The 13028-nt window shown below is 35.3% G+C and overlaps 1 protein-coding gene across 2 annotated transcripts in view; it reads right to left on the bottom strand.

Annotated features, from left to right (window-relative positions):
• PLXDC2 (plexin domain containing 2) overlaps positions 1-13028 on the bottom strand; it is a 453731-nt gene that overhangs the window by 92326 nt on the left and 348377 nt on the right. For both annotated transcript variants that reach the window (XM_011963864.1, XM_011963863.1), the window contains 2 exons: positions 4656-4751; positions 4336-4417 (listed from right to left, as the gene is read on the bottom strand). In XM_011963864.1, coding sequence (XP_011819254.1) covers positions 4336-4417; positions 4656-4751 — 178 coding nt within the window. The remainder of the gene's footprint in view (positions 1-4335; positions 4418-4655; positions 4752-13028) is intronic.

The following is a 13028-nucleotide window of genomic DNA, read 5'->3' on the forward strand; positions in this document are numbered from 1 at the left end:
CTCCTTAGCTTACAGAGCCTCTGTGTTCCAGCACTTGGGTAGCTTTCTGAGCTTATCTGATGTCACTCTCACTCCAAAATCAGCTTGGAATTCTCCCAATGCACTAGGCTTATTTCCTTTCCTTATCAGGTCAAGCTTGGACCCACCATAGGGCCACTGCATGAGCCATTCAAATGGCATTTCAAGTCTCTTTGCTTTCACCTCGCTGTAGCTGCCTACCCATCATTCAGATCTTTGTTTATTTATTACCCCCTCCAAAAAGCCTTTCCTGGACACCCAGCCAAGAGCAATTTGGCTCTTTCAAATCCAGCAGACAACCCATCACTATCTGACTTTTTCTGCCTAATAATTAATTCATTAACTTTCTGGCTTACTAAGCTAAACTCCAAGCTCCATGAGAGCTATGGTTTTGATTAATACTTGATTATTGCTCTAACTACCTTAGTGTTTAGATCAATGCCTGACATGTGTTATGCATTCTATACATTGTTAAGTAAATAAATGAGTGAATGAATAAGTGCAGAAAATATATTTTCATTTAAAAACTAATCAAACCATGCTGTCTTCAAAAGAGCAAGGTTACTTAAAGGCAATATCAAAAAGTAAACTCCTGTTATTGTTTCCAATTTTGGTATATTATCCCCTTATGTTTTCCTGTTTATTTCTCTTACCATAACACTCATCACTATTAACTCTATTTCCTATATATCTATTTGCTTGAACTCTGTCTCCCTATACCAAATAGAAAGCTCTCCTTCGGTAGTGATTTTTGTCTGTCTTTTTTCACTACTGAACGCACAATCTTGGTGAGTGACTTGAACAGAGACACTCACAAATTTTTGTGGAATGAGTGAAGCTATAAGGTGCAGTTGAAAGTGATTGATTAGGTATCCTCAGTTTGCAATGAGGAAACAAAAGCACTCTTAGTTCAAAGAAATGGACCAAGTAATTTAAGTAAGCACTTGAGATCATGGATCTCTTTATGTTTCTATAACTCAGATTCTCTTAGAGCTTGGGAAAGCCATTGCAAACATTTTGCCTTAGTTTTTGCCCCCTGAAAAGTGGGAATTAAATGAAATAAACAAACCAATTAAAATTATCTTATCTTTTTAGAGCCAGCCCTACTTGAGAGTTCAGTAGTTACCACCAACTGATTATCATTCAGGGATAAGTAAGCACAAAGAAGAAAGTAAGAGCGATGGGAGAAGAAAACCAGAGGGGCAATTTTTGTGCTGCTTAGGTTAAGGCTTCTCTTGTTTTGTTGAATTTGTTCATAAAAGCTGTAAAGTCTGGGGAAATGCTTCTGGGCAGCAAAGCAAAGTTCTGAAGCTTACAGGTCTAAGGAGAAATTTATAAAATGCAGTGGGGAAATTAAGTTGAACAAAAGTGCAATGAGGCATAGTTAAACCGATTAATTAAACAGGTTTTGATATGTATATAATGGGGTTGCTGAAGAATTAAAAATAAATCCAAGATTTTAAATAACTGTTCGGTATTCAATAAAACACCAACAGTAACATTCAGAAAACTTGTAGTTTTTTTTGAGTAGTGTTCTTTGAAGAATTTCTTTCTCATTCATATGCCTCACCAACTCTCTTTCCCTCAGTAATCTTAAAGGAACTATGCTTTCAATAATATGCAAAAGTCTTAGACTTTGCTCGATTATCCTCTACATTCTTCTTATGCCAGTTTCAAAGCAATGATACTTTCTTGTGGCATCAACTAGGACAGATTTATTTTTCAGTAATACATGTACAATTTTTCAGAAAGCAATGAAAATTATCTTGCTTGATAATTTGCAACCTGGCAGGTGTGACACAGAACAGGTGTTGAAAAAACAAGACCAAAAGCTAGGCATCACAAAGATGGAGGTTTGATTCCAAACTTATCACTTAAGAGCTATGAGACCCTGTACACGTAGCTGAGCTCCTAAAAATTTCAGTTTCCTCTGCTGTGAAAATGTTAAGCGTGATATTTGAAAATTCCTTGGCTTAATGTCTGGCAGAGACAACTCTCAATAAACTGAAAGTATTAACAGTAGAAGCAGATTCCAACTCGCAGATAAGTTTCGATTGTCAAAATCACTTGCTTGGAAGTTTAAACATATATTTCATCAAAAATTATATTAAAAGATGAAATGATCAGTGGTAAGCAGGTTTCTAGATGAACCTTCAAAACCTCCATTTACCATAACACGATTTAAGTCAAAAATTCTCCTAATTTTCTTCTGGTTAGGGTGGTCAAATGGCCCTTGTTTTTTTCTTGGACTTTCCTGGGTTTAGCATTGAAAGTCCCTCATCTTGGGAAACCCTTTGTGTTAGACAAATTTTAGTATGATTCCTTCGTTTGGAAGCTAATCATTATTCATTTGTTCATCCTTTTTTTTTTTTTCTGCAGTCCCAGGTATGTTCTTAGGCTCCAGAGACATAAGGACAAATTGGATATGGTCTCTGCCTTTAATAAACTCAGAGCCTAGCAAAGAAGACAGACAAATGAACAAGCATCAGCAGGCCCCACACAAAACGCTAATGATGGCGGTTTGCCCAGGATGCAGAAAAACAGCTGATAGGCACCTCACGCAGACTTGGACGAGGTGATCACTGAAATGGATCTGAAGTAGGTATGCAGCTTAAACCAGTGCCTCCTATATAATTCCTTTGGACATTTTCCAATTCTGAGATCAGATTTCCTTAAATATACATATTAAAATGCCATCTCTTTAGATTCCCTTATGTCGGTATCTAAACAGATTGTGAATAACTTCTGATATGCATATAATCTTTATGGAAAACTTAGTAAAATATCAATATAAATAACCATAAACCCTTGCTTTTATAGCAGTTCCTCCTACTTTACATATATAACTAACTTAAAAATCTCCTTTTAAAAATGCAAACTGCCTGCTTGCTTTTGTATTATTTGGAATTCATTTCACAAAGGAAATTACTAGAACGCCCCGTTAAATTGAAAACAAAACAGAAGTTATCATAAATAATATTGTTCTAGCCATAATACTGCAGTAGTTGCTCTAAAGTTAGTAAGTTAAAAATGTTTCCCAAAGCTTGTGATCGAAATATCGGCGTTTTATTTTTGCATTCTTCAATAAGTTTTAAAGGATTCCTGGAGCATGTCTTTATCGTTACAGCAAATGCTGTAGCAAGAAGATGGTAAGACAGACTGCTCATACAACCGAAAGCTCGGGTATAACATACACAGATTAACAGCATGAATATTCAGTTTTCCTCCTGGGGAAACAATCTTCATAGACTCTGAAGGCGAGAAAGGCGGACTGTAAACTTCACAGGGGACAGGGACCGTGTCAATATTGTTTACTGCTGTGTTCCCAGTACCCGGAACATCACTGATGCACAAAATCGTTAAGTAAATAACGAAACAAATTTACAAGTTTTCATCCTGTATTTCCAACAAATGATTATTCAGTCTCTGAAAAGCTCTAGTAACTGGAAAACCATCTTTGCCACCTGTCAAAATCAGTAAACCTCTTTGACACCAGTAAATTATGTAGCTTAAGTTTCACAGTTAGCTAATTACAATGTGACGTCAAAACCACATATTCTATATTTGTATTAGATTATATCTGCAATCTTGACTAACAACCTTTGAGATGCTACATAGGAATTTACTAAGAATGTTCATGTGATTATTATAAACTACCCTTGCTATGAAAATGTATCTCATAACATGCTTCTGTAGGTTTGTCGGCTCGTCAACTGCTCTATAATCATCCTGTATTTTAAGTCCCACAGAGAATTATAAATACATGTCAGATAATGACCTTATTAAATATAAAGGCTCTTAGTCATTTTGAACTCTCAGACAAAGGAAAATAGTAAAATCCCCACTTATGAGTTTTGTTTTGCATTTTGATCATGATATCTACATATTTTATACATACAATAGTGCTAATGCATACATATGCTGCACAGTTGACATCCACTTCAAATTCAATGGGATTTTTTAAATTTTTTGTAAAAATGGGGTCTGGCTATGTTGCCAAGGCTGATCTTCAACTCTTAGGCTCAAGTGATCCTCCTGCTTTGGCCTCCCAAAGTGCTGAGACTACAGGCATGCACCCTCCCCATGCCCAGTTAATATGTTAAAACTTTTTTGGTAGAAACAGGGTCTTACTATGTTGCCCAGGCTGATCTTGAACTCCTGGGCTCAAGTAATCCTCCTACTTTGGTCTCTCAAAGTACTGGGATTACAGGTGTGAGCCACTGTGACTGTCCATAAGTTGTTTTTTTTCTTTTTAATTTCTAATCTTTCAAAATATCTTTTTAAATTTTATTATTATTCTTATTATTATATTTTTACCTTTGAAGTTTACTACACCAACTGCAGTTGAAGCCAATCTGAGAAGATACACAGGGGCCACATCTGTTAAACTGGAGACATGCTAGGAAACAGGAAAGAACAGATTCAGATTCACAAAGACTAACAGGCAACATGGGGGGAAAGAGATTACTCAACTAAAATAAAAATCACTGTCCCCCAATCCTCAGGATCAAAATGCCCATGCATGCCAAACACAATTATAATGGTAATTATTTAATACGATTATTATAACCATTGAACAGATCAGACCATCAAATTTGCAAATCCTGTTTTCCACCTAGGTTTACATATTCACTTACTAGGTAATGGGGTCATCTCCACAGCTGAAATGTTGGTAATTTTTGACATTTGTAGCTCTACTCGGTGGTATTCATAAATTGTTCTTCTTCGAACATCTAGAAAAAAAAAATGGGAAAAAAATCAACTTTTAACATTTCCCTGCTTACAAAACAATAGCATTTTAATAATGGATATAGAATTATATACAAATGGTCCAATGTGGTTTTAAAATTAAGCCTCATCCTGTGAGAAGACTGATTATAAAATACATAAAAATCATATGCCAAGTAACCAGAAATCTTTTTATCAATGAAGTCGAAAGTGTTGATTAGGGTCTCAGATTTCTCACTTGCTTATTAAGGCTTCAACTCATTGTCATTCAGACTATACTAAACATTTTTGGGATAGATTTACGTATTTTCAAAGATGCTGACTCATGAAATCAAGAAGGTAAAATGATACCATTTCTTCCATACTAAAGCTGAAGTGTTGAGAAATGAGTAAAAATGTTTCACAATCTAAATAAAGTTAATGGAGAATAACAATGTGATTGCTTTAAAAGTTTAGAATAAACTTCCTCAATAAAAGTAAAACATAAGTTAAATCATTCTTATATTTCGTGGTGATCATAGTTAATAATATTGCATTGTGCATGAAATTCAATAAAAATAGATTTTTAAGTCTTCTCACCTCACACACACACACACACACACACACACACACACACACACACACACACAATAACTATGTGAGTGATGAATGTGTTAATTAGCTTGATTGTGGGGAACATTTCAGCATGTATAAATATATCAAATCATCACCCTGTATATCTTAAATACATATGATTTTTATTTGTCAATTATATCTCCATAAAGCTGGAGGGAAAAAAGGAACTTAAATCACTTTAAAAATAAGGATTGCTACGTATTAAATACACAGTATCATATCTAAAGAAGGTTAATTAGCATTTATATTGCACAATGTAGTTTATAAATCATTAGCAAATCCATCAATGTCCCTGAGGAAGAAGATAGATGGAGACTTTGACAAGAACTCTAACCATTTAAAATCCAATAAATATAAGCAAACATATTTTAACATCAAACCAGAACAAAACATTCAAATATACTTAAAATCCCCTTTTAAGCCTTATACTAATATGCTCGCCCGGGTTTGGTCAATGTAAGTGGAAAAATAATGTTGTCAAGATTTTATTCCACTCCTGAAATGCCTGTAGTGATAAGAATGCATTTCTAGAATAACAGCACATCTACGGATAATTAGTAAGGCTATAAACTATTTTTATTTTTATTTTTGAGACAGGGTCACCCTCTGTTGCCCAGTCAGCGGTGTAATCACGGCTCAATGCAACCTGGACCTCCTGGGCTCAAGTGATTCTCCCACCTTAGTCTCCCAAGTAGCTGGGACTACAGGCATTGCCACCATACCCACTTAACTTTGTTCTTATTTTTTGTAAAAATGGAGTCTGGTTATGTTGCCCAGGATGGTCTTGAACTCCTGGACTCAAGTGATCCTCCTGCTTCGGCCTCCCAAAGTGATGCGATTACAGGCATGCACTCCCATGCCTAGTTAATTTGTTAAAACTGTTTTTGGTAGAAACAAGGTCTTGCCATGTTGCCCAGGCTGAGCCCACTCCTGGGCTCAAGCAATCTTCCTACTTTGGTCTCCCAAAGTGTTGAGATTACAGGTGTGAGCCACTAAGCCTGTCCATAAGTTATTTTTAAAATATCACAGTATCCAATTTGGGGAAGTAATGTCATAGTGGTTAATAATATGTGCTCTGGAACATTCTGTCTGCGTTCAAACCCCAGTTTTGCTGTGAGGAATCTGTGTTACCTTGGGCTCCTTTGCTAGCTTTTCTGTGCCTCAGTTTCCTCATCTATGAAATAGGGATAATAGCACCTATATTACTGCATTGCTTTGAGGATTAAAATGAGATAATATAGGAAAATTGCTAGACAGTCCCTTTCACATTGTAAATGCTCATTACATATTAGATACAATTTTTGTCTAACTTTAATATGACAACCTCAGATCATACAAGTTATATGCTGCAGTTAATAATCTCGATAGATCCAAACCTACTGAAATCACACTACAATCCTGGAATCAAACTTCTAGTAATTATTCTCCATTTTTCACTTAGAGAAAGTTAAATTTATATTGAAATCATTAGACCCAACGATGACCTCCTCTAAAATATAGAGCAGGGAATGTGGTGGCCCAGATGATAGTGAGTTACCTTTTAGTAGAAGTGTTCAGAAAAGGAAGATACCTACTCATCCGAGAATTTGCAGAGGCTGTCAAATTTTTACTTCTACAAGTATCTCTCCTTTTCTCTACTCATATCTTTTTATCTACTTCTAGTTATTCACCATGAAATTGTATTGCACAAGGGGTGGGGAAAGGGTCGAAGCAAACCCTTTTGTGACTTGATGTGGCTGTGGGTCACTGCCTGAAAATATCTCAGCGGTATCAGATTGAAAAACACTGTTTAAGAATTCTAATACAGTGAAATTTTGGTATAACTGAAAGATGCATATACATTCTTCAAAAAGTAGACTTCATTAAAAAAACAGAGGAAATACTGGTTCCATGGTACATAGTAAGGTTTCACGAAGTATATAAATCACATCTTTTTTTCTAGCTTTTAAAACAAATAAAAAGATGGCTCATCTTCTGTCTGTGTCTAAATAGAATTCATTCCTATGTATTGCTTTCCCATGTATTTTGCTAAAGCATCAAGTCCTTATAAATAAATAAATAATGTGGCCTTTCCATAAGATCACTAGGATGGGGGTTCTTGAGTCTTCACACTAAAGTTTGCACAGAATCTGTCATGTTACTTGGTGCTTAAAATACTAGTATTCCTTCTATTTCATGTTACACTTTGAAATTCTCAACTACTAACAATGATTGAGAAGCTTCTGAGAGTTATTGATCGTGCATATGGAGTAAAGAGAAAGTGTGACCTTCTTTTGCTATGCTAGTTCTATTACCTGCTCAGAGACCTCTACATATTGTGAGGAGATGAATTGAACAAAATCCAAATTAATGAGAATTACTTTTGTTCGATGACCTGCCAATTAACGATGACTTCCAAATGCTCATTTATGTAGTATTTCAGAGATACTTCTGTAAGAAACAAGTAATTAGAATTCTGGTTACCCCTGCCAATGCTAGAAGCTTTCATATGATTCCAAAAATATATTTTACTCATGGGTCTTCTCCAAGAATAAGCCAAAATAAAGTTGAATTAAACGTTCAGTCTTAGTGATGGTGATTCAACTTAAATAGATCAATACTCACCGATCAGTGCCTTTTAAAAGTTAAGAAAAATTAAATTTGAGTAGATTAACATAGAGACAATGTGATCAAAATCTTACAGTGATGTGTAGCAAAGTGCAAATATTGCATGTTTTAGAAAGCCTGATCAATACCAGCAGAAAGGACAATGTGATCATATGGAAACACCAAGAATCTTCTTTGATCAATATCCACTCTAGCTGGAGTGAACACAGACTAATGAGTACCTTGAGGCATGATTAGCCATGATCTAGTTCATTTTCCTGCCTTGAAAGCTTAACATTCACACAGAGACTATACGAGAAATTGCCTAACTTGCCTTACTCTTATATTGTATAAGTATTATAATATTTTGTCTGAATTGTCAAATGAATGATTTGTTAACATTTCTCTATTTATGTGTTGCCAATGCTTAATGACTGGCTCCATATGGTTGTATCTTATTTCTTTTCTGGTTCAAATCGAGTCCAGCACAAACACTGTTTATTGAATACTCTTTAATGGAAATAGCCTGTATCGTATAACTACAAGATTCATTTCCAGCATGAAGACTCAGGAGAAAAGAGACTCTTGAGATACAATTGACACTATTATAGTGGCTACAAGCTTCCCTCAGAAAAGTGCAATGCATTAGCAGAATTAGCTAGTTGGAGTTGTTAAATAAAGCAGTTACAAATAAAAAATGCATTTGCCAGAATCATTTTAAAAATTTCTCTCTGTAGTTCTAATTCTCTGAAATAATAATGTCATTAGGCATTCAATAAAACATAAACCTTAGTTGAGCATGAAATGCTAATTTAAGCCTTTTAGATTGTCCTGTCAACATGCCCTCATTGCTGGCAAAGTTTCAGGACACTGGTAAAACTTAAATGGCCAGAGTTCCTAAGTTACTTGAGTAAGCATAAAGGAAATAAAAAATATGACCTAAAACAACCTTCACATTTCTTTTTCTCTCACATATACTTTACTAATGGCTTAAACCAGCTGCATTTCCTGCCTTCCTTTGATAATTACTTTGCTCTGGACTTGACATGTTCCTAAGACATTAACTGATAAATACTCGAGGTGATGGATACCCCAAATACCCTGACCTGATCATTACATAGTCTATGCAGTTAATAAATACTCACATGTCCCCATATGTAAAGTATTAGGCATCAGTAAAAGAAACAAATGATTAAGGAACAAAAAGAGAACCAGAACCAGCAGTGGGACAGTAAATGGTCCATGCAGTGTCACAGTGGGCCAGTGTGGCAGGTGGGCTGAGGGCCTGTGACAACTGAGGGCCGCTTGTTCTGAACCTGGTGTTTTTGCAGGGGGACATGCCTCTCTGCTCCTGAGATTTACGGGAAGAAGGCGTGATATGTATTTGCCAAGTCATTACATCTCTCTTTTTTTTTTTTCTCTTTTTCTTTTCACAAAGGAGACTGTGACTTCATTAAATTGAATTGGGTGTGTTGAGGCTCAGAAAACAATATCCCAAAATGAAGGCCTTAGAGGCAGCTTTTGAAGCAAATGTTTTTCCTTTTCTTTCTTTCTTTTTTAAAATTTGTATAAATGTAAGGGGTAGAAGTGCAGTGTTGTTACATGGATATATCGTGTAGTGGTGAAGTCTGTGCTTTTGGCGCTCCTGTCACCCAAATAGTGTACATTGTACCCAATAACTAATTTCTCATCCCCAAAACTCTCTCCCTGCTCCCACCCTTCCCAGTCTCCAATGTCTTCCTTCCAGGCTGGTCTGGAACTGGCGGGCTCAAGTGATCCTCCCACCTCGGCCAACCAAAACGCTGGGATTACATGCACAGGCCACTGCTCCCAGCTAGACACAGTTCTAAATTGTTAAAAATTTACTGTCTCTAAGAGTATTGTATAGGATTATATGTTAATAAATAAAGAAAATGAAATAAAAGAATTTAACCACAAGTCCCTGAAGAAAGCCTTTCTTGTTCATAACAATTTTAGAAAAATTCTCAAATATGTAAAAATTGATTAATCAGTGATTTCTATGTCCAGAAAATTTTTAGAATTTTGCTTGTCTTTAAAAATCAAGTCAGGGTCAGTCAACTAGCTTACATTAGAAATGTATGCATTAAACTAATAAAATATCATTTTATGCAATGCCCTTTATCTTGGAAGTGCTTCATGAATAGTTATTTTATGAGAAAACATCATGATTTCTATTTATTTCTGCTTTTGTTGAGCCTTTGGTGAGCTAGCGCATACTTGAGAGTGTAAGCACCTAATGAAATTGTGCTATAAACAGAAGCAATTTTATCTTCTGAAAAATGAATAATTTTGAAGCGTTTTCCATTTTGAGGTGAGCAAAGGTAAGATGACACAATTTACTGGAGATCTGTTGATTGATCTGTTTTTAAGTGAATGAGAAGACTACAACTCTGAAAATAACAAATGAGGCCCAGTTCCTCTGAAAGGGCTTGAACTGGGTTCTAGAAAATATTATAAAATAAACAAGTTCAAGTTTTTTCAAGATTATTTATATTTTTCATAAGTTTTGACCACATATTTTCATTATGGCTGCTACATAATTATAGTGAATGTGTTCTACCACGGAATCAAAATTGCAAATTGTTTTCTATGGGAAAAATTAGTTAAAATGATTATGTTTGAAATGCTGTTATTTAATAAATACACTTATATTTGAAAATTTATTATTTAATCATAGCTAATATTCTAAGGCCTGTATCCTAAGCAAAGAAGAAATAAAAACAATGTTTATGTAAGTATTATGCTTAGTATTTAATATTTTATTTAAATATGTGGATATGGTCTATGGTTCCCCTATCCAACATGATAGCCACTAGGCACATATGGCTATTTAACATAAAATTAATGAATTAAATTCAATTAAAAATTCAGTTGCTCAGGCTCACTAATCATATTGCAAGTTCGTAGTAGCCACATGTGACTAGTGAGATCGCATGATACGATTCAGGTTCACAACATTTCTATTAGCACAGGAAGTTCTGAACAGCATACTGGTCTACGCTATTGTTATTATTTTTAATTAAAGCTTAAGATAGGTTGTATATTTCATGGGCAAAGCTGTGTTTTTGTTTGTTAAGGTTATTCTGTTCACTGTCTAAAAGTAATATGAAAAAATTGCTGCCTGGGTCGGGCATGGTGGCTCACACCAGTAATTCCAGCACTACGGGAGGCTGAAGCAGGTGGATCACTTGAGGTCAGGAGTTCAAGATCATCCTGGCCAACATAGTGAAATCCTGTCTCTACTAAAAATACAAAAATTAGCTGGGCGTGGTGGATGCACCTGTAATCCCAGCTACTTGGGAGACTGAGGCAGGAGAAGCGCTTGAACCCCGGAGGCGGAGGTTGCAGTGAGCCAAGATCTAGCCACTGCACTCCAGCCTGGGCAAAAGAGTTAGACTCCGTCTAAAAAAAGAAAAAAAGTGGTGCCTGGTCTGTAAGCTTATCAAAAGACCACATATAGCAAAATATATACCTACAATTGTTCCTCAAAGAGTTCAATGACCCTCTTTGTAGTATTTTTAAAATATATTTGCTCTACTAGTTGTCAGTTTTATTTCTGAAAATGTTTAATGTTTCTTATGGAGCTGTGAATAATAAACAGCAAAGCAAAGGTGCATTGTAGCACAAACAATGTCAATACGTTTAAAACAGCAGATACTGATACAAAGAGGCTTGACCTTAAGAAAGTACCAAATAATACACTGTGAGTGAGAAAAATAAAGGAATATTCTAAGGTATTCAGATATAGTCACCGTCATAACTTGGAGTAGAAGCATTTTAAGTGAGGTCAGCTGCTTTCCAGATTGGAACACGGCTCCACATGTGTGTGTTAATGTAACTATCTCTTTACTTAAATGGCATGGCCTTATCTTTTCCAGATTAAAGAACCACAAGGCATGAGTGGATTTTCCGAGTTTCTTGCTGGGAAGATTAGACTCATTAAGCTCGGAAGGTAGAGAAACAGTGAGGCCTGATGGGGTAAGTCAGCACCCCAGAGATTATGCTTGAAATTCAAAGTGTTACATTGGAGGAGAGAGAAACAAACTAGTGCAAGTGGCACTAGTGAGAATTGTGCATGTATTCAGGAAGACCTCTGCATGTTGTGTAAGGATGTGGAAGGACATAAGCTGAGGCTGAGAAAGAATTACTTAATAGAGCTATTTACCAAGAACTTATGGAAATTACAAACGACATAGGAATATATGACAGTGTTAAAACTTTCTGGTAATCGAAAGACAATTAGAGCAACAATGAAATACTATTTCGTGCTTATCAAATTTGTAGAGTTAAGAATGAATATTAGAAAGCACTTTGGGAAATGGGATATTTCTAACATAACGATGGGTAGTAAACTGCTTCAACCTTGATGGAAGCAATGTGTCAAAATACATTCAAAACAATATTAACATTCAGCATCTACAAATTCACTTTTTGAGAATCAGATACATGCAAAAATGTAAAAACAAGGATATTTAGCACCATTTTACTGATAATATGAGATGCAAACTATGTAACCAACCTCTTTAGTGACAGGTTACATAAATTATGAAACAAAGAAATTTGTTATAGCTATTAATGACATTTCGGACAGATATTTAACAGTGTAAAATATGTTTTATATATGAAGGTGAAAACGGGGGCAGAATTATTTACAGCATAATGCCAATTTTCTTAATGTGTGTGTATGTTCATATATGTGTATATTACAGATAAATAGTTGGATACAGATACGTGAAAACATTTATTGCGATTTCTCTGTAGTAGATTTCTAGGTAATTTAAATTTTCCTTCTTGGGGTTCCTGTTAATTTACAAATTACTCAGAATTATAATGTGCTATGCTTCTAATCATAATAAGTATATTTTTACATTCATATTTCTGAAATGAACAACCACAGTCGGTCCTATACTTAGACCTGTTTTTCAGAGCTGTACCTGTGGATATTGAATTAGCTGATCTCTATGTTTCTTTCTGTTTCTAAAGTTTTACAAATACATTTTATGAAAACCAGTGATTTAGAGACATACAGATGGACAGACAGGCAGACTCAAGTCATATGA

This window comes from Colobus angolensis, unplaced genomic scaffold (genome assembly GCF_000951035.1).
Source record: "Colobus angolensis palliatus isolate OR3802 unplaced genomic scaffold, Cang.pa_1.0 Scaffold63, whole genome shotgun sequence".
Lineage (NCBI taxonomy): Eukaryota > Metazoa > Chordata > Mammalia > Primates > Cercopithecidae > Colobus > Colobus angolensis.